The 19206-nt window shown below is 39.1% G+C and overlaps 1 protein-coding gene across 1 annotated transcript in view; it reads left to right on the top strand.

The window, feature by feature from the left end:
* The window catches only part of PKHD1 (PKHD1 ciliary IPT domain containing fibrocystin/polyductin), a 469885-nt gene that overhangs the window by 135591 nt on the left and 315088 nt on the right, over positions 1-19206 (top strand). The window contains 2 exon segments of the mRNA XM_038554300.1: positions 13568-13657; positions 13659-13725. Of these exon segments, the coding sequence (XP_038410228.1) occupies positions 13568-13657; positions 13659-13725 (157 nt within the window).

Raw genomic sequence — 19206 nt, 5'->3', positions numbered from 1 at the left:
GAAAAGGGACAATGTGTGGCGGATGTGTTTGGAGTAAAAGGAACAATGCACTCGAAACTGGACGCTAAGGGCTTAGAAATTCAATTAGGCATTCGTGGGTACAGGGATAGGTACCACAATGCCTGGCCCATAGTTAGCACCCACTGAACATTCTTGAAGATGATGGTGATGATTTTAATTAGCACAATCAATAATATATAAAAAAGGCATCTGCACTGTAGTGCCTAGGCAAGTTCCCTAAATTCTAGATACTTGGGATTTCATCCCAGCTCTGAAACACATCACTACATCTTTCTCCTTCCTCAGATAAGATTAATAATTTTGTGGTAGTAGCTTTAAAATGAATAACCTTTTGCATCATTAAATACCAGGTAATATATACATGAATGCTCAAAGACAAAACATGATGTTGTTTTGATATCAGGAGAGCTAAAAATCTAAATTAACATTTCCTTTGTCCTTCCTAAAGAGTATATTAATCTCTACTCTGAAGCTTAAAGAATGAGGGAGAAGTTATTTAGTCAAGACCGGTGAAGGTATCAGGTAGAGGATAGATTTCTCTGGTCTTAGAGCTTGGTTTTCTCCTGCAAAGTGTTGCTCTCTCTCTCTCTCTCTCTCTCTGTGTGTGTGTGTAAAAGGCAGTCAGATGTTCTTTCCTAAGGAAGCAATGCAAACCAGTGCTAACAAAGAGTAGTGCTATTAAAGTCAATTATATTCAAATACTATTCTCAGAAGTAGATTCAGAATATGGACTTTTAAATATTCTTAGTATCTCCTAAAGGACACACATTCTGGCTGTGTTCAGGATCAGGAAGGTTTTGCATTTCTTCGGCTTACAGACAGAAGGGTTGTGAAGATAGCAGTCTTGTGGCGTTTGTTGGCTCAGTAGTCTTAGCTCCTCCTGAACAAATGGAAGGGCTCTATCAGGTATTAATTTAAACTTCTTGACATCATAAATTTAAAACAATTTATACTTCATGTCCTCTGTGTGTGTGTGGTGGGCCAGGTCACTGAAAGAACAACCTGGCCATTGGCCAGTACTGCCATCCCAGCTTGGTGTGTTGTTATCCACTCTCTTGAGTGATAAGTTCAATGAAGGTTGGTAAACCCAATGAAAACAAATGAAAATGACTCTCCAGAGATGGCCATGATGGTGGCATATTCACTTTCTATTGCTGCATAACAAATAACCATAATCTCAGTGACTTAGAGCAATGCCTACTTATTATTTCAGAGTTGCTCTAGGTTGAAGTCAGAAATCGGGGCACAGAGTAGCTGGGCTCTCTGCTCCAGGTCTTACAAGGCTGAAATTATTAAGGAGTCAACCTTGCTACCAGCTCAAGGTATTCCTACAAGCTCATTCAGGTCATTGGCAGCTTGTTTGCTTGTTATTTGCTTGTTAGCTGTTGGCCAGGGACCATTTTCAGGTCCCAGAAGCTGCTCTTGTTTCCTGGTCCTCTTCATGATATGGCACTTTGCTCCTTCAAAGCCAGTGGGGTTCTCTCTCTTTTAAGGGCTCTCCTGAGGGGGATCCCTGGGTGGCTCAGCGGTCTGGCACCTGCCTTTGGCCCAGGGTGTGATCCTGGAGTCCTGGGATCGAGTCCCACGTCGGGCTCCTGGTATGGAGTCTGCTTCTCCCTCCTCCTGTGTCTCTGCCTCTCTCTCTCTCTCTCTCTCTCTCTCTCTCTCTCTATCATAAATAAATAAATCTTTAAGGGCTCTCCTGAATAGATGAATCCCATCTCCTTTTGATTAAGCCAAAGCCAACTGATTTTTGAACTGAATTGCACCTGCAAAATTCCTTCACCATTGCCCAGACCTAATCATGGGAGTGCTATCTCACTGTATTCACCAGCTCTGTTCCTACTAAAGGGGAGGAGATTATGCTGGGCTTGTCCACAGGGTGCAGGAATTCTGGGAGGGGGGGCACCTTGGGATTCTTTTTTAAAACAGGTGGTATGCTTGAGTTGGGGAATTTGAGAAGGTCTCTAGACACTGCCTTTGTGAAAGCCAATTTTCTACTGGCATTGTGGTGATCTATTCCATGTCTCCCTGGCTTCTACCTATTTCACTGAATCCTGAGCTCTCCTGGAGTACCAAGGCATGCTCCTAGTCTGGGTAATTTCTATTTATGGAGACTTTAATGAGGCTGTTAGTTCTAGCTTCTCATGAGGGGTTCAGGTCTTGGGTGGCCTCCCAGGATCTCACTCAATGAGATGACCTGTACCCTTTTTAAAAATTATTTTATTTATTTATTCATGAGAGACACAGAGAGAGGCAGAGACATAGGCAGAGGGAGAAGCAAGCTACCCGTGGGGTGTGGAACTCGATCCTAGGACCCTGGCATCATGACCTGAGCCAAAAGCAGATGCTCAACACTGAGCCACCCAGGTGCCCCTGATCTGTATTCTTAATAGAATATCCATCTCCATATTCAGTATTTCTCAAAGGTGGACATGTCTGCTGCCAACAAAAAGGCTGACAGAAGACTTGGCTTTGTCTCTTTCTGACCCAAATGTAAGGAGCTGGTATGAAATAACCTCAGACCTAGAAATGTGGCTCGTCAGCTCTTTGCCCTCTATGAGCTGTAGGCATGATTCTTCCAGAGGTAGGAAAAGGAGAGTAGGAGGGAACCACAAAGGAAACCCAATTTGTTGTGTTAATCAGAGACCTACCCACTTTCCTAATTGATTGTTCACTACAAAGTAGCTTGATGCTTCTTTAGCCTGGGAGCTAAATGTAATCAACTTTTGTTTGTTTCTGTTAAAAAAAAATTTTTATTTTTGCCCTTAAGGAGATCATTATTCCTATTGTATGAAGATAGTAGCCCAAACATTAAAAGTAATTAGAGCAGATGGCAGTGAATACTTCTATTGTAAAATACACTGATGTTTATAAATGGGTTTTCCTTCTCTGGCTTCCTTCTTTTCCCTCTGCCGCCACATACTCATTTTGTTTCCCTTCAGGTATAAAGGGGAGGGAAAAGAGAAAAGGAGGGGAAAAAAGGTTTCCCCTGTGTGTGAAACTGAGGAGCTGTCAAAGGTTCATAGCAGGGAAAGTGTACTCCCGTGTATTCAATCACTGAAATTAAGTGTTTTCAAAGGTGGTGTAGTCATGGGTCCATTGCATGGGGAAATAACGTGCTGTAGTCCATCACTTAAAATGTTAACCTTGTCTCTTACTCGTGACTGGGAACAGAAACACATGCTCTGTGCTCGCTGGTTAAATGGCAGTGTGTCAGCTCTGTGGAAAAGGCTAGCATGTATCTGTCAATCTTCTGATTTGGTTCTATGTGCGTATGTGTGCATTGACACATGTGTGGTGCGTGCATGCATGCGCGCACACACACACACGCCCACACTTTTATTTGCATTTATGTAGCCTTCAGAAACCTGGATTATTGCTTATTGGAAAATGAAAAGAATTGAACCAGTTTCCAGCATTTTGATGTATATCATTTACTAAGAATTTTTTATCATTCCCCAAACTCCTAAGTAGCTGTATTATACTGATTTATTTTTAATTATAGACAGTTTTATCTTGAATGTATTTAAATCTCGATGAAGTATATAGATGTCCTGTACCGAGTGTATTAGAGGTACTTGGGCAATATCAATCCTTATTACCATACTGATTGTATGAATTGGAACATACCAGGAGTCAGCACACTTTTTCTATAAAGACCCAGATAGTAAATATGTTAGGTTCTGTGAGCAATTCAATCGCTGACACAAACTAAAAGCAGCTGTAAACAATATGTAAATGAATGGTCAAAGCCATGTTCCAGTAAAAATTTATTTATCCAAACAGTGGGTGGGCCGGATATAAGCTGTAGTTTGCTGATCCTGTTATTTTTACGTGATTCTTTTCTCTGTGGCATATGAAGAACTTGAAACCTGAATGCAGTGGCTTGAAGAAAAACAAGTGTCCCACTGCATCAGCAGGAAGGTCAGAGAGCTGTGCAGTCTTCCTTCGGACAGCCTCCCTGGCCATGGCTGCCCTCTTAGCTGACCCCGAGGCACTCCGCACATACTCCTTCCTTAAGCTCTTCCCCAGATAGCCTCTGGCTCATACTCCACTCCTCTAGTCCAGTCCTTTAACAGAGGTGCAGTCCCTGATCACTAGATATGAAATAGCCCCTTCCACCCTGGCACTTCTGATACTCTTCACCCTGTTCTTTTTTTCTTTCAGAGCATATTATTTATTTGTTTATTTATTTATTTATGTTTTTATTTATTTATTTGAGAGAGTGAGACAGAGAGAACAGGAGCTAGGGGGTAGGGCAGAGAGAGAGGGAGAAGCAAGCTCCCTACTGAAGAGGGAGCCTCATGTGGGGCTGGATCATAACCTGAGTATACACTTAACTGACTGAGCCACCCAGGTGACCCTCACATTATTTGCTCTATATATTTAACTTCACCTCTCTAAAATATAAGCTCCATGAGGTCAGGAATTTGTTTTGTTTTGTGCCTATACCAGTGTCTGGTAGGTAACAAAAATATTTGTTGAATCCAGAGATCCATCTGCTCAGTGGTTCCAGGCAAGAAGACTGAAAAGAGAGAAGAATTATGAAGTGGGATTATACTTGTTAGGTACATGCAAAAATATTTAGCCATTATTATTAATTTTTAAGATTAAAAAAACCCTTCAAATTTAAAGTAGGGTAATATGTGTGTTTTTCAGTTGTGAGGATTCGGTGACACTGTAAGTAAAATGTCTAGCGCTGTGCTTGAGACATGAGAGGCATGCAAGGATCTGTAGCTGTCATTGTCATTACTTTCTCTGGCAAGTGGAATGATCCTCTAGTTTATAATTCAGAAGAGTCATTGTTAGTGGAGATCTGAAGATTCACACAGAAGGGAAGATAAAGAGCGGCTCTGTAAATTTGTTCTGTTTGCAGATTGTCATAGTTCCCTGAAGCTCAAAAGTGTGGGAATAACTTACATGTAAGAAGCATTAACTTAATATAAATATTTGTTGTGAAATAATGGGAGTTTAGGATATGTATAGAACTGAGAGGTAAGCTAGTAAATTGCCCTGTTTTCTAACAGGGACAGTGGGTAAATTTGAACTGGGCACATGTATCTGGCAAAAGATATTGGTGCCATTTCTTTGAGGAGTCAATATGCTGAACGGTGTAGAAGGACTTTCTCATGTTATCTCATACTCATGAAGGGTTTATCAGCACCAAGAAAAGAAAGTGATCACTTAGGGCCTGCATGAGCTCAGTAAGAACAAATTATGCCAAACTAATTTAATTTCCTTTTTGTTCCCTTAGGAGTTATTAGATTATAGGTCAGAGGCTTTATTCGTAATCCTGGATTTGTAGATGGTTGACTTTTCTAAAATAAGCATTTTTTGTTTCATAATCAGCTGAAATAATCTCAGCCTGTGTTAATTTATCTAGAGTCCAGATTTTTAAAAAAAAAAAGGAAAGAAAGAGAAAGTGATTAGTAAGCTGGATTGCACCTATAAGGAAGTCTCCACCAGGGTCAGCCAGCTAATCTGCTGAACTCCCATAGCACCGTGGTTATTATTTTAGTTATTACACATTATATTAATTATTTGGCTATTTGTCTTTTTCTCAATGATAATATGAGCACCTTAAGAATAAGGGTGAGGTCGGGTGTACCTGGAAGAGATGCCTTTACATTAGCTCAAACATAAAAGGTTTGGGATTTTAATTGGCTAACAAGTTTACTATCACCCAACATTATAATACTATTATTAAAATAGCCAAGACTACTAGTTGGGAGAGCAAATGCTATTTAATAAAGGATACGATGACAGTTCACTATTTGGGGGAAAAACAAAAAATGGAAAACCTGTCACCAACATAAATTCTAAATTTGTTGAGGATTAACATGCAGATATGAAACCCTACAAATCAAGAAGAACATACAAGTGACGTTCTATGTCAGAATGAGAAAAGGGTGTCCTGTGCGTCAAATAAGAGGATGTCACAAAAGAAAATATAAAGACATTTGTTTTATAACACTTAAAAACATTTCTATGTGAAAAAAGGTTGAAAACAATTTGTAGCTTCACATCCAATTATTTTAGTTATTAAAATGATACTTTAAATGATGGCATAGTGATTAGGAGCCCAAATAAGAGTCGACTGGGGATTCAAACATATTTTGAGGGTGCCCACCACATGCCAGGCATTGTAGGAATTGGGGGTACAGCAGAAATTCCAGAAGCTCTCACGAAGCTTATATTTTATTAGCGGTTGATGGACTATAAACAAGCACACGGTATTTCCGTGATGATAAAAGCTTTGGAGAAAATGAAGAAAGGTCAGAGGTAGAGAAAATATTGGTCGCAGGGACCTGTCTTTTCCTGTTTCCTGAGCTTGCATATTCAAGAAGGCATTCTGGTGAGGTGTCAAGACAGTTCTTCCTTATCTTTGTCATCCAGGGGCACTGGAACTAGAGAGATTCTCACACTCTGCCTTCTCCAGCACCCCAGCTTGACACATACACTCACAAATAGGTCTCTGCTGTGGTTGGTGTTCCAACTTGCTGATCAATGACTCCTTTCAAGATGACTCTGGTGGTGTTGCAAGTACATTTAAGGTGACATGTAAGATTTGCAGACACTGCACATTCCCTGAAGTTCAGAGAAGTGCTGACATGCTGTAAGAAGAAAACAAATTGCATAAGCTTCCTCGCTGAGGCTGGAAAGTTTTTGCTCATATTTATAAGTATATAAGTTTTTATATATATAGGTCTATTTGAGGTTGTATGTACTGAGGTAAAGATGAGGACATGTTCTGGATAGTTCTTAAATCTCTGTTTCCACTCTCACTTCCACAGTCCTGTGAAGAAATGGTTTTGAGGATGGGGATGAGTAATTTGTTTATCTCAAAGAAGAAAGCTAAAGCGAGAGGTTCAGTATTTTGGGGACTAGAGTGGAAAGAGCTTATATTTAGTGGAAGTGAAACTTGCATTGACCAATGAGCTGGGTTGGTGACACGCAACATAGGCCTTCACCAAATACATCATGCTGGTAACCAACTGAGTGGCTTTCTGTATATTGGCAAGGTGTCTTTTATTTTATTTTTATTTTTTAAAGATTTATTTATTTATTTATTTATTTATTTATTTATTTATTTATTTATTTATTTATTTATTTATGATAGACACAGAGAGAGAGACAGGCAGAGACACAGGAGGAGGGAGAAGCAGGCTCCATGCCGGGAGCCCAACATGGGACCCGATCCGGGACTCCAGGATCGAGCCCTGGGCCAAAGGCAGGCGCCAAGCCGCTGAGCCACCCAGGGATCCCCAACAAGGTGTCTTTTAAAATATCCTTGGCAGGGGCACCTGGGCAGCTCAGTGGGTTCAGCGTCTGACTCTTGGTTTAGGCTCAAGTCATCTCAGGGTCATGAGATCAGGGAGCCGCTAGTAGGGCTCTATGCTCAGCCCAGTCTGCTAGAGATTGTCTCCCTTTCCTGCTCCCTCCCCTCTACCCCTCCCCCCAACCTGTGCACTCTCTCTCTCTCTCTCTCTCTCAAATAAATAAAATCTTTAAAAAATGCCCTTAGCAAAAAAAAAAAAAAAAAAAAAAAAAATGCCCTTAGCATTCTTTTTTACTTAATTGGATTAAAGTAACAGGAATTAGAAGATAGGGATGTTGGAGGGTGAGCCACTCCCACTGTTTTCTGGAGTGTTGCCCTGGTAGTCACAAGACTGCCACTGATGCAGGGAATGATACTACCAGCGTGTCACCTGTGAAATTGTCAAGAGCTAAGATTGTGTGTTTTTACCTCCAGGTTCAGTGACAATTCGTAATTATGGCGATACATTTCTCTTCCACTTCCCCAGGTGGCTGCTAGATAGTTGAGGTGCATTACTAGAGCTTTTAGTATTTAGTCATTGTTTTGTACTGAAGCATGAACCATCAATAAAAATGTACACATCTTAAGATACCATTATTATGCTAAGGAGAACTGTGGGCACAAAGGAGGCTTGGGTCTCTTAAAATGCTTCACATTTACATTCATTTGCAATCTATCACACTAAATAGAGAAACTGAAGGCGAAAGAAAAAAATGGTAAAAGATTTCACAGGGAGACAGAATTTGAGTCTTGGGTTTTAATTTGGGTACAGTCACCATCATTTGGTTTAAATTAAACAGAGCTTGAAAATGCAGAAAGCAATGTGAAAGCATGTGGGCCAAACCCAATGGATGAAACCCATGGGCTGCAGATTTTTAAGTATTCTGGATTTCCACCTATTTGTTCACCTACTCTATCAGGAAGGTGGTTGTACTCACATGCCTGTGTGTGTGTGTGTGTGTGTGTGTGTATTTAACATCTGTAAATGCACATATGGGGTTAGCAGTTGGATGATTCACTTAGAACATTATTTCATTGATTTTCATTGAGCATCTACTATGTGTCAGATATTTTTAAGCGGGGTGGGGATATAGCGACGACCAAAACAAAGTCCTTGCTTTCATTTGGATAAAGATCAATAGATGATAAATACATACAAAATTAAAGATCTTAGACCAGAATAAAGCAGCTTTGGGGAGAGGGAGTGATTGTAGGTTCTATTTTATCAAGGAGTTAGGGTAGGAGGGATTATTTGCTCAGAGACCTGAATGAAGTAGGAAGGGGAGCTAGCAGATATTTTGAGGACTGTGTTCTGAGTTAAAGTGATGAGTGAAAAAATCTGATTTGGGAGCTTACTCTGCATGGGTCCCATCTGTTTTCACTACTGTGGCCTCTGACACATCATTCAAACTCTTTGAGCCTTTGTTTTTGCAACTGTGAAGAGGAGATAATAATATTTAACCTTTCCATTTGGCAGGGGGGGACTGAGTGTAGCAATTTTTGAATTCTGATAATTTTTCTTTATCCAAATGAAAGCCAGGCTGGGCCAAGGTGTTATAACACATGGAGGACAACACACAGGTACTTCAGAACAAGAGAGAAAGTCTTAAAAGTTCACGCAGAGCTGGATAACAGGTATTAGTGCTAATTTTAAGTGTTAAGATGTTCTCAATTAATGGAAGATACCATGGAATGGCCTTCCTTTGACACCCTTACATACCTAATTGTTCCAGATCTTTCCACTGTGAGGGTCATGAGCCTTGGTTTTTTTGTCCTTCTGTAGCAGGATATGGATCTGATTACCAGGTTAATGTCTCAGGAAGAGCTAGGATGCTGAATCCTTCAAACTCCTTAAAACTCATCCATTTCCCATCTCACTGGGCTTGTTGGGCTTCCTTATGACCCTGAGTTTCAGGGGCTGGTTTGGAGGAAACATATCTGGGTCCCTTTCTGGGATATATCTTCTTCTCCTCTAGCCCTTGCCCTGAGTTCATCCTCAAACATTGATGGGGAAGTGGATGGATCATTAACATGACAGTTCCCTGGGCCCCACCTCTTGGGCTTCTGTTTGTCACAGTGGCCAACTTTTTCTGCACTTTTTTTTTTAATGTTTTTAAAATTTAAATTCAATTTGCCAACACATAGTATAACATCCAGTGCTCATCCCATCAAGTGCCCTCCTCAGTGCTCATCACCAGTTACCCTGATTCTCCGCCCCCCACCTCTCCTTCTGCAACCCTTTGTTTGTTTCTCAGAATTAGGAGTCTCTCATGGTTTGTCTCCCTCTCTAATTTTTCCCACTCAGTTCCCCTCCTTTCCCTTATAATCCCTTTCACTATTTCTTATATTACCCATATGAGTGAAACCATATGATGAATGTCCTTCTCCATGTGACTTATTTCACTCAGCATAATACCCTCCAGTTCCATCAATGTCAAAGCAAATGGTGGGTATTCGTCTCTTCTGATGGCTGAGTAATATTCCATTGTGTGTGTGTGAGTGTATGTGTGTGTGTGTGTGATATATATTACATCTTCTTTATCCATTCATCTGTCGAAGGACATTGTGACTCCTTCCAGTTTGGCTATTGTGGACATTGCTTCTATGAACATTGGGGTGCAGGTGTCCCAGTGTTTCACTACATCTGTATCTTTGGGGTAAATACCCAGTAGTACAATTGCTGGGTCATAGGGTAACTCTATTTTTAATTCTTTGAGGAACCTCCACACAGTTTTCCAGAGTGGCTGTACCAGTTTGCATTCCCACCAACAGTGCAAGAAGGTTCCCCTTTCTCCACATCCTCTCCAACATTTGTTGTTTCCTGTCTTGTTAATTTTTGCCATTCTCCCTAGTGTGAGGTGGTATCTCATTGTGGTTTTGATTTGTATTTCCCTGATGGCAAGTGATGCAGAGCATTTTCTCATGTGCTTGTTGGCCATGTGTAGGTCTTGTTGGAGAAATGTCTGTTCATGTCTTCTGCCCATTTCATGACTGGATTATTTGTTTCTTGGGTGTTGAATTTGATAAGTTCTTTATAGATCTTGGATACTAGCCATTTATCTGATATATCATTTGGAAATATCCTCTCCCATTCTGTAGGTTGTCTTTTAGTTTTGTTGACTGTGTCTTTTGCTGTGCAGAAGCTTTTCATCTGGATGAAGTCCTAATAGTTCATTTTTGCTTTTCTTTCCCTTGCCTTCATGGATGTATCTTGCAAGAAGTTGCTGTGGCCAAGTTCAAAAAGGTTGTTGCCTGTGTTCTCCTCTAGGATTTTGATGGAGTCTTGTCTCACATTTAGATCTTTCAACTATTTTTTGAGTGTATATTTGTATCTGGTGTAAGAGAGTGGTCCAGTTTCATTTTTCTGCATGTGGCTGTCCAATTTTCCCAACACCATGTATTGAAGAGACTGTCCTTTTTCCAGTAGATATTCTTTCCTGCTTTGTTGATATTAGTTGACCATAGAGTTGAGTGCCCATTTCTGAGTTCTCTATTCTGTTCCATTGATCTATCACATCAGTAAGAGAAAAAACAAGAACCATATGATCCTCTCAATAGATGCAGAGAAAGCATTTGACAAAATACAGCATCCATTCCTGATTAAAACTCTTCACAGTGTAGGGATAGAAGGAACATTCCTCAATATCTTAAAAGACATTTATGAAAAGCCCCCAGTGAATATCATTCTCAACGGGGAAAAACTGAGAGCCTTTTCCCTAAGATCAGGAACACGACAGGGATGTTCACTCTCACCACTGTTATTCAACATAGTACTACAAGTCCTAGCCTCAGCAGTCAGACAACATAAAGAAACAAAAGGCATTCAAATTGGCAAAGAAGAAGTCAAACTCTCCCTCTTCGCACAGGACATGATACTGTACATAGAAAACTGAAAAGACTCCACCCCAAGATTGCTAGAACTCATACAGCAATTCAGCAATATGACAGGATACAAAATCAATGCACAGAAACCAGTGGCATTTCTGTACACTAACAATGAGACTGAAGAAAGAGAAGTTAAGGAGTCAATCCCATTTACAATTGCACCCCAAAGCATAAGATACCTGGGAATAAACATAACCAAAGAAGTAAAGAATCTATACCCTAAAAACCACAGAACACTTTTGAAAGAAACTGAGGAAGACTTACCGTGATGGAAAAACAGTCCATGCTCATGGATTGGAAGAATTAATACTGTGAAAATGTCTATGCTACCCAGGGCAATTTATACTTTCAGGGCAATCCCTATCAAAATACCATGGACTTTCTTCACAGAGTTGGAACAAATAATCTTAAGATTTATATGGAATCTGAAAAGACCCCAAATAGCCAGAGGAATATTGAAAAAGGAAACCAATGGCAGGGGCATCAAAATGCTGGATTTCAAGCTGTATTACAAAGCTGTGATCATCAAGACAGGATGGTACTGGCACAAAAACAGACACATAGATCAAGAGACTCTGTAGTTTAAGCAGCTCTAAGCTGTCCCTTTAAAATGAAGGCCCAGGATTTCTCTAGTCTTTCCATTTCTGATCTCCTAGGAAATTTTATCCTTTTATAGTGGACTTGCAACCAATATGAGCAATGGTCAGGTTCACCTTCTCTGCCGTTGACTTTACTGTCTTCATATAGTTCAGCCCTTTCCACCTTCTCATCACTGTATTCCATTCCAGTTTCCTCCTACTCATCTGCTTTTCCTCTTCATGGATTTTATGAGAGTGAATTAAGGGATCCTAAGAACATATCATGTATAGCCTTTAAGGACCACTTTGAAATTTTACCCCCTTTTGCATAGCTTCAGTGTGAAATTACTAGAGAGCTAAAATTCTCTCTACTATTTGAGTCTACAGATGGTCATGGTAGGGTTGTGATTCACAGGGCTCACGAAGATGCTCACACACCACCCTTTTTTCTTGTCATGGTGTGGTACTGCTTATCACTATGCTTTATGCTTCTCTGTCTCTTAAATTAAGAGGAGTCACTGAATTTTTTCTCCTTTGTAGGTGTGGCTGCTTTTCCTTATGCAAAAGGCTTGTTGGTGATTGGGTTGGGTATACAACTCAAGACCTTTGTGCTGGGGGGTTAGTACACTCACCTGGAAAATCTACTGGCTCTTCTGGCTACACACTTTTCTGTTTTCTCTCTCAGAAATATTCCATGGTACTATTCTCTGTGTAGATGTAGTTATTGGTATTATAAACATGCTTTCCCTTCTTAATGATGTTCTCCCATCTGCCTCTAATATTTCACAAGAGGACCTTATAGGAAGTTCTTTTATAGGGACTCAGGCTTCACATTTGGTTGGAATCTGGGCAGGAAGAAGAAGTTTGTGGGAAGAGGCAGACACATGTTGTAGGTACTACCTTGAGGGAAACACCTTGTTTATTTTGATTTTATTATACTTATAATTATAGTTCCATAAGTGTACAAGACATTTAGACATGTTCTCGGCCTCTTTGCATGAGTTGAGTACTGCTTTCTGTGGTTTTACATTCCTCTTTTGAAAAACATGTGACTTTAGTGTGACCATAAATCAAAAGGAAAGCCAACAGTTCTGGAAGGGAGACTGGAGGCTGGGCTCATCTCAACCTCACTCTCTGTGCCTCACTCAAAGGTTCTGGGCTATCATTCGAAGTCAGTGGGCCTTTCACCTATGTATTTTGTTTTCAGCACTGATGCACCAAGTTCAGAGGGAAAGACAACAAAAATGTAAAAAAAAAAAAGTGGGGGGATGGATCTGAACACTTGGAAAGAGGAATGTTCCTATAAAACAGGGATGCTTGGTAGTAGAGCCGTGAAAAATGATACCAATTACATAAAACAAAATGCCACCCATCAAGCAGAACATTTTAATTCTCTCTATTCTAGGCTATTTATGACTTTTTGTTCAAGACTCAATACATGTCTGTAAAAATAAAAAATGGAATCAACTCTATTAGGTAGACTGGGGCTTGTCTTGAAAGAAAAAAAAAAGGTAAGAAAACATGAGCAGCATGATATTGTTGGGGAATTCCAATGGCTGACAGAGACATTTCAAGTGTAACTTTGGCCCCTTCTGTATTTTTCCCCTTTCGAGTTAGTGATATGAGGAAGAGAAAGTGACTAATTTTATTAAGACATTTGACATTTTATTAAATTAATTTTCATTTAAGAAGTTTCCATTTAGATCGATCCCCCATACTATCTTACTTTAAAACAAAACAAAACAATAAAACTGTTTTCCAGGGCAACTTTTCCTTACAGTTCTGCCTGAGGTGGTCAAGGACTCACAGCTGGTTTCCTGAAAGAGTGCCACAAGATGGCGACAACGTCACAGGTGGAGAATGGCCAGTTGCTACTGCTTGACACCAACACAAGCATCCTCAACTTACTGCACATTAAAGGTTTGTAGAGCATGGAGGTCGGTGGTGGCATTACTGTATATAATTCTATCACTTTTGGGAAGCAGAAGGGAGAGGAAATTTTTGGATAAGTTCCAGCACTTGCTTGACAACTTATTCTGGGAACGAATTGAAATTTTACTCTAAAGGAAGAAGTGGTCAGAGGGTTAAAAATGAAGCCCCTTTCTTTTGGCTCTTATAAGCACAGAGCTTAATTATTTTATTTTTTAAAATACAAGAAGGTTAGCAGTGTTATCAAAGAATATGCTTCTTTATGCAAGTACTTTGTAGTCATGCTTGTCCAGGGCAGCCCCCACAATACAGAAAAATGCTCTGAAACTGGTTAATGCTGTTGCCTTTGAAATTGCCTGCCAAGAAAGCAATGTCTTCCTGCTTTTACCCTGTTGTGGTTTTGACTTCCTGGTCCCATGGAAAGTCATATAAATAGGCTTCCTTATTGCAGAGCTGGCCACATAGCTCTAGGGTCTGGGAAGTTGGATGAGACTGAGAATTCAAATTTCAACTCCTCCACCACATCACCAAGTGACTAAGTCACTTATTCCACCTCTTTGAGCATTTGTTTCCTTATCTGTTAAATGAGAATAAAAATCATTGCCTACTTCAGTGGCTGATAATAAGGAATGGTTATCAAAGTGACTGTCTTCATTGGCAAATGAAAATAGCTTTGAGAATAGGATTAGTTATGGGTTGCTATAAAACTCTGCACTAAAACCATACTCTTTACTAAAAATATATTTAACACTTACAGGGGCATTTGCTCTTGTTACTGTAAGAACATGGCTACATAAGGGAAAATAAAATATTTTGAAGGCATAAACCATTGTAATATTGATATCTGTTTCGTATGGATGGAATCAGGTTTTTCTGATTAGGCATTTTACATTCTATATTTTAGAAGGTCTTTTTTTTTTTATCTTGATAGCAAGGAAGAAGTTTTCAGGCAAATCAGTTAATTGGTACCCTTTAAGGAAAATGATCTATCAGCTTGGGCTCTTGACCTGTCTTTGTGCATGTGTGTGTATGTGTGTGTGTGTGACCAGTGGCTTTGGGAAATGCTGACTTGTTGATGGACATCAACTACCTAAGGACTAGCAATGATACAGGAAAATTACAGACCTAAATACTCAGTTTAAAGATGCTCTTTGTTGACCTTTTATCTAGGAGTCAAATGCTGCTGGAGGATGGGATGATCTTTAGGCTCTCGGGACTTTGCCTTATATTGATATCATTTGGGAGAACTTTTGTAGCTACAAGTCTTGCCCAACTAAGTCTCTGGATCTCCCATTAGCTCCAGGTAAATGTTCAATCAAGGAAAGGTGTTGATAGGGCCAGAGACTGAAGATGGAGAAGAGGCATCCGAGAGAGCAAAGGGTAAGGCAAGGACATGTGGAATATACACTTGGCTCATTGCTCTTGGAGATTTCAAGATCTGAATAATGCAAATACTTGCCCTGACCTGTCACCTTTCAAAAGTAGTTTTTAATAATATTCCCAATCCAGGCAATATATTTCAGTCTCAAATTATTTGAAATAAGTGAGCTAGGTTTGGAAGAGCAAAACCTCATTCTGTGGAAAGGGAGAGTAAGTTAGCTATAGGATTCCCTCTTTCTCTTGGAGAGTAGGGCCATTAGTAGAAATATGAGGGTAAGTAGAGGACACCAGTTTCTTACAAATATGTACAGGAGTTGTTGGCAGGGAGCAGGGTTGCCTGGAATGAAGTTGAAATTTTTCATATTTCCATATATATGGAAAATTTTCAAATTCCATATATATATATGATTCACAGCTTCTAGAAAGAATGAAAACCAGGAAAGGACACAGGTCAAATTTAATTCAACCAGTGACCTGTGGATACTTAGGAAGTGGCATAGGAACTCTTAAGAGATACGAGAAAAAGTGAAGAATAATACTTAATGTCAATAGTCTGCATATCACTAAAGAAATTAATTAGGGAGCAAATATTTAAAAAGTAACATTTCTAATTCTAAAATGTGTATTACAAGCAGTGAGGCAGAATGTAGTTCAGGGACTCAGGGTATTGAGGATGTAAGATTAGAATTGAGTAGTGAAAAGGAGATGAAGAAGAGCCTGTCATTTATGAATAAGTTTTGACCATCCACATACATAGAGAATCTAAAGTTGAGGGAACTTCTGCATCTTGCTTATTGGAACTATAAATGTCCAGTGGCTTGGGCCAAAAACCTTGGAATCATCCTGGACTTCTTTTTCTCACATCCCATGACAAATCCATCCATGAATCTTGTCTGGACCTTCAACATGTGTCTTATATATATCAGCACCTTCATTGGTACCAACTTAGTCCTAACCAATATAATTTTTGGCTAGGACCATTTCAAATGGCCTTGTAACTGGTTCCCATGTTTATGATTCTTTGCTTTCCTTGGTAGAAGGAAGTCCAGTTTTTATTTGGGGAAGCAATGTATCCATCTAAAATGCTGTATTTTCTGCCCTTCTTTGTAGTTAGATGTAACCTTGTGGCTAAGAGCTGGTCAATGAGATATAAGGCGAGGTGTGGTACAGGACATCTTGGAAATGTCCTAAAGTAGAGTGGACCCATTAGAAGACATGTCCTATTTGTCCATCTTTCTTCCTATTCTTTGCTTCTTGGAATGTGAATATGATAGCTACATTTTCAGCTGCCATCTTGGATAATGAGGTGATTCATGAAGAATGAGGCAGCAGAAAAATGGAAGAAACCCAGGAGCCTGATGACTTTGGAGTTGCCATAGTAGAGTAGCAACTTGGACTGCTCACCTCTGAAATTATTTCATATGTTTAAGTCATTGGTATTTAATTTTTATGCCATATGCTAAAATAAACCCCCAGCAGCATATTGTACACATCCTTTAAGAATATATCAGATCACTTCTTTCTTCTAACTTCTTTCCTTTAACACACTCCAGTAGTTTCCCATCTCATTAGGAAGAGAATCTAAATTTAGGATTACTAACCTCTGATCTCTTCGTTGACCTGTCTTCCTCATTCACTCTGCTGCAGCTCTTCTATAAGTATACCAGGCATACACCTACCTCAGGCTTTGCACATAATGTCCTTTGCCTAGAGTATTCTTTCTCCAGATATTCATGTGGCTCACTTATTTTGTTTGCTCTTTGAGAAAATATCAGCCTATCAGAGAGGCCTTGCTGGTCATCTTTTTGAAATTGCAGACACTTATTATTCTCTATCTTCTTATTTTGCTTTCTTTTCTTCATAACATTCATCACCACATAACATATTATAGATTTATTATTTGTTTACAATCTGCTTCTTCTGCTAGAATGTTCCAAAAGGCAAACGACTTTAGTGATTTATTTACTACTGTCTCTTCAATGTCTAGGACACTGAATATGTGTTGATGTGTTGAATAAAACCATGTGTTGAAGGTTGATGGAGAAGTAAAATGGTGCAGAATTCAGGTCCTGGATTAAATTTAAGAAGCATAATTTGTAAACTCTTGATTTCTTAATTACTACTTTTTCTTTTTTAAAGATTTTATTTATTTATTCATGAGAGACACAGAGAGAGAAGCAGAGACATAGGCAGAGAGAGAAGCAGGCTCCTCACGGGGAGCCCTGTGCAGGACTTGCTCTTGGGACCCCAGGACCATGCACTGAGCCAAAGGCAGACACTCAACCGCTGAGCCACCCAGGCATCCCAATTATTACTTTTTTCTAACTAAATTTTTTCTAATTAATTTTTACCGTCCTTAATTGTTCTCACATATATAAATATTTATGTGTACATGGGTACACATGTAAACACATGTATATGTGCACACACATACACGTATGTATTTACACACATATATACAGACATATACCTATATCCACAAATGTATGTAATTATGAGTTGTGAGAAATGTAAAATCCATTGATAAGTTATCTTTCTGTTTCTAAAAGACATTTGAAACTGCTAAAGGACTCCAACTCTCAAAAATCTGGTTGCTAGCATAGCTCTAAACTTTTGTCTTCTCTTGTCTGTAGTATGTATGAAAGTTCTTAAGAGATAATAAAGTTATTCAAATATAAGATTGAATCATCATTATTATCATCATCAGTGGTAATTCAATCTCTGAATCTCTGTTCCTCTCTCTCTTTCTCATACCCATTTATGGTACCAGAAAAGTAGCTGAGTGGAATTTTCTTTCTTTTTCTGATACCATCTATGGGCCACGATAAAGGACAAAAAGTTTCAAGCCCCCAAATAATTTCTTTAAGAGATTTGAACAAATGAAATAGAAAGTATTATAGTGGAAGCACTTTATCAGCTATTCCCACAGTATTACAAAGGTGACATTCTACATGGAGTATGTATGTACTTTCAAAGGATTCTGCTATGTAAAAGTGAATCAAGATCACCTAACAACTATATTTAGAACTACTTTATGAAAATATTGCATCCTCTATATTATTTTTCCATTTATGGAAACCAGCATCCTAATATATCGAAGACTAGGCCCCTTCATCAGGAAACCCAATAGTTCTACATATGGCCTTCAGGAGTCTTGAATTCTCTGTGCCTTATTTGTGTTTCCATCTATAAAACAGAATTGACATTCTTTTCTTACTAGTACAACTTATATAGTAGAAAGGAGGATTATAAATTTCTTTGAGGCAAAATTTTCACCATTATTTATAAGGCTGTACTTATTGACTCCTGAACTTTATTTAAAAATGGCATCTTAATTTTAGGATCATAAGAGCTATAGTTATATTTATCATTATTTTACCTTAATTAGCAAAATATCCAGAACTTTCATTTATTTACCATCTCTACTTCTTCTTTCCATTTCTCCCTCCTTTTTTAAAAATTATTTTTAGGGGGTACTGTTAAACACAAAAGAGAATTAACCCAATCAATTAATACTAATGAGCTGGGATAGAAATGGGCATATTGCCTTAATTTAGTTAATTATATTTTTCGTTCTTTTATGTTAAGATGCCCAACAGCCATAGGCATCTCTGAATTAAAATTTATTATTTTATCCCAAGTAATTATGATGAGCCATAATAACACAGGAGGGATGTTACCCTCTTGTCAGAGCCATTATGCATCATGGACAAGGATCTTCATTTTGTAGTCTGTAGTTGGAGAAACATTCGTATTTTCTGAATGAAGGAATGAATTCCTCTCTCTTCTGATGGCCAAGCAGTTTGACATAAGGTGGCCTAGAAATGATGGTTAAGACAGGGCCAATTAGAGGAAGATGAATTCCAGGAACTCCTCTTCCCTTGGTGTTGGGCTTTCAAAAGGAAGATATTTCAGTTTCTTACTACTTACAATGCCATCCCTTTAAAATGCTTGAGCAGAAACTTGTTTCTAGTCTCTGTTGCTGCTGAATAGTGCACTGGTTTCTTTTAATGTGATTTTTCTATTTCTTGGTCTGCTAGTGTATACCAAAGCAGTTAAATGCTTGGCAGGCTTTTGGGCCAGAGAGAATGG

This window comes from Canis lupus, chromosome 12 (genome assembly GCF_011100685.1).
Source record: "Canis lupus familiaris isolate Mischka breed German Shepherd chromosome 12, alternate assembly UU_Cfam_GSD_1.0, whole genome shotgun sequence".
NCBI classification, from domain to species: Eukaryota; Metazoa; Chordata; class Mammalia; order Carnivora; family Canidae; genus Canis; species Canis lupus.
Note: the sequence above shows the minus strand (reverse complement) of the source record. Positions and strands in the feature narration are given on the sequence as shown.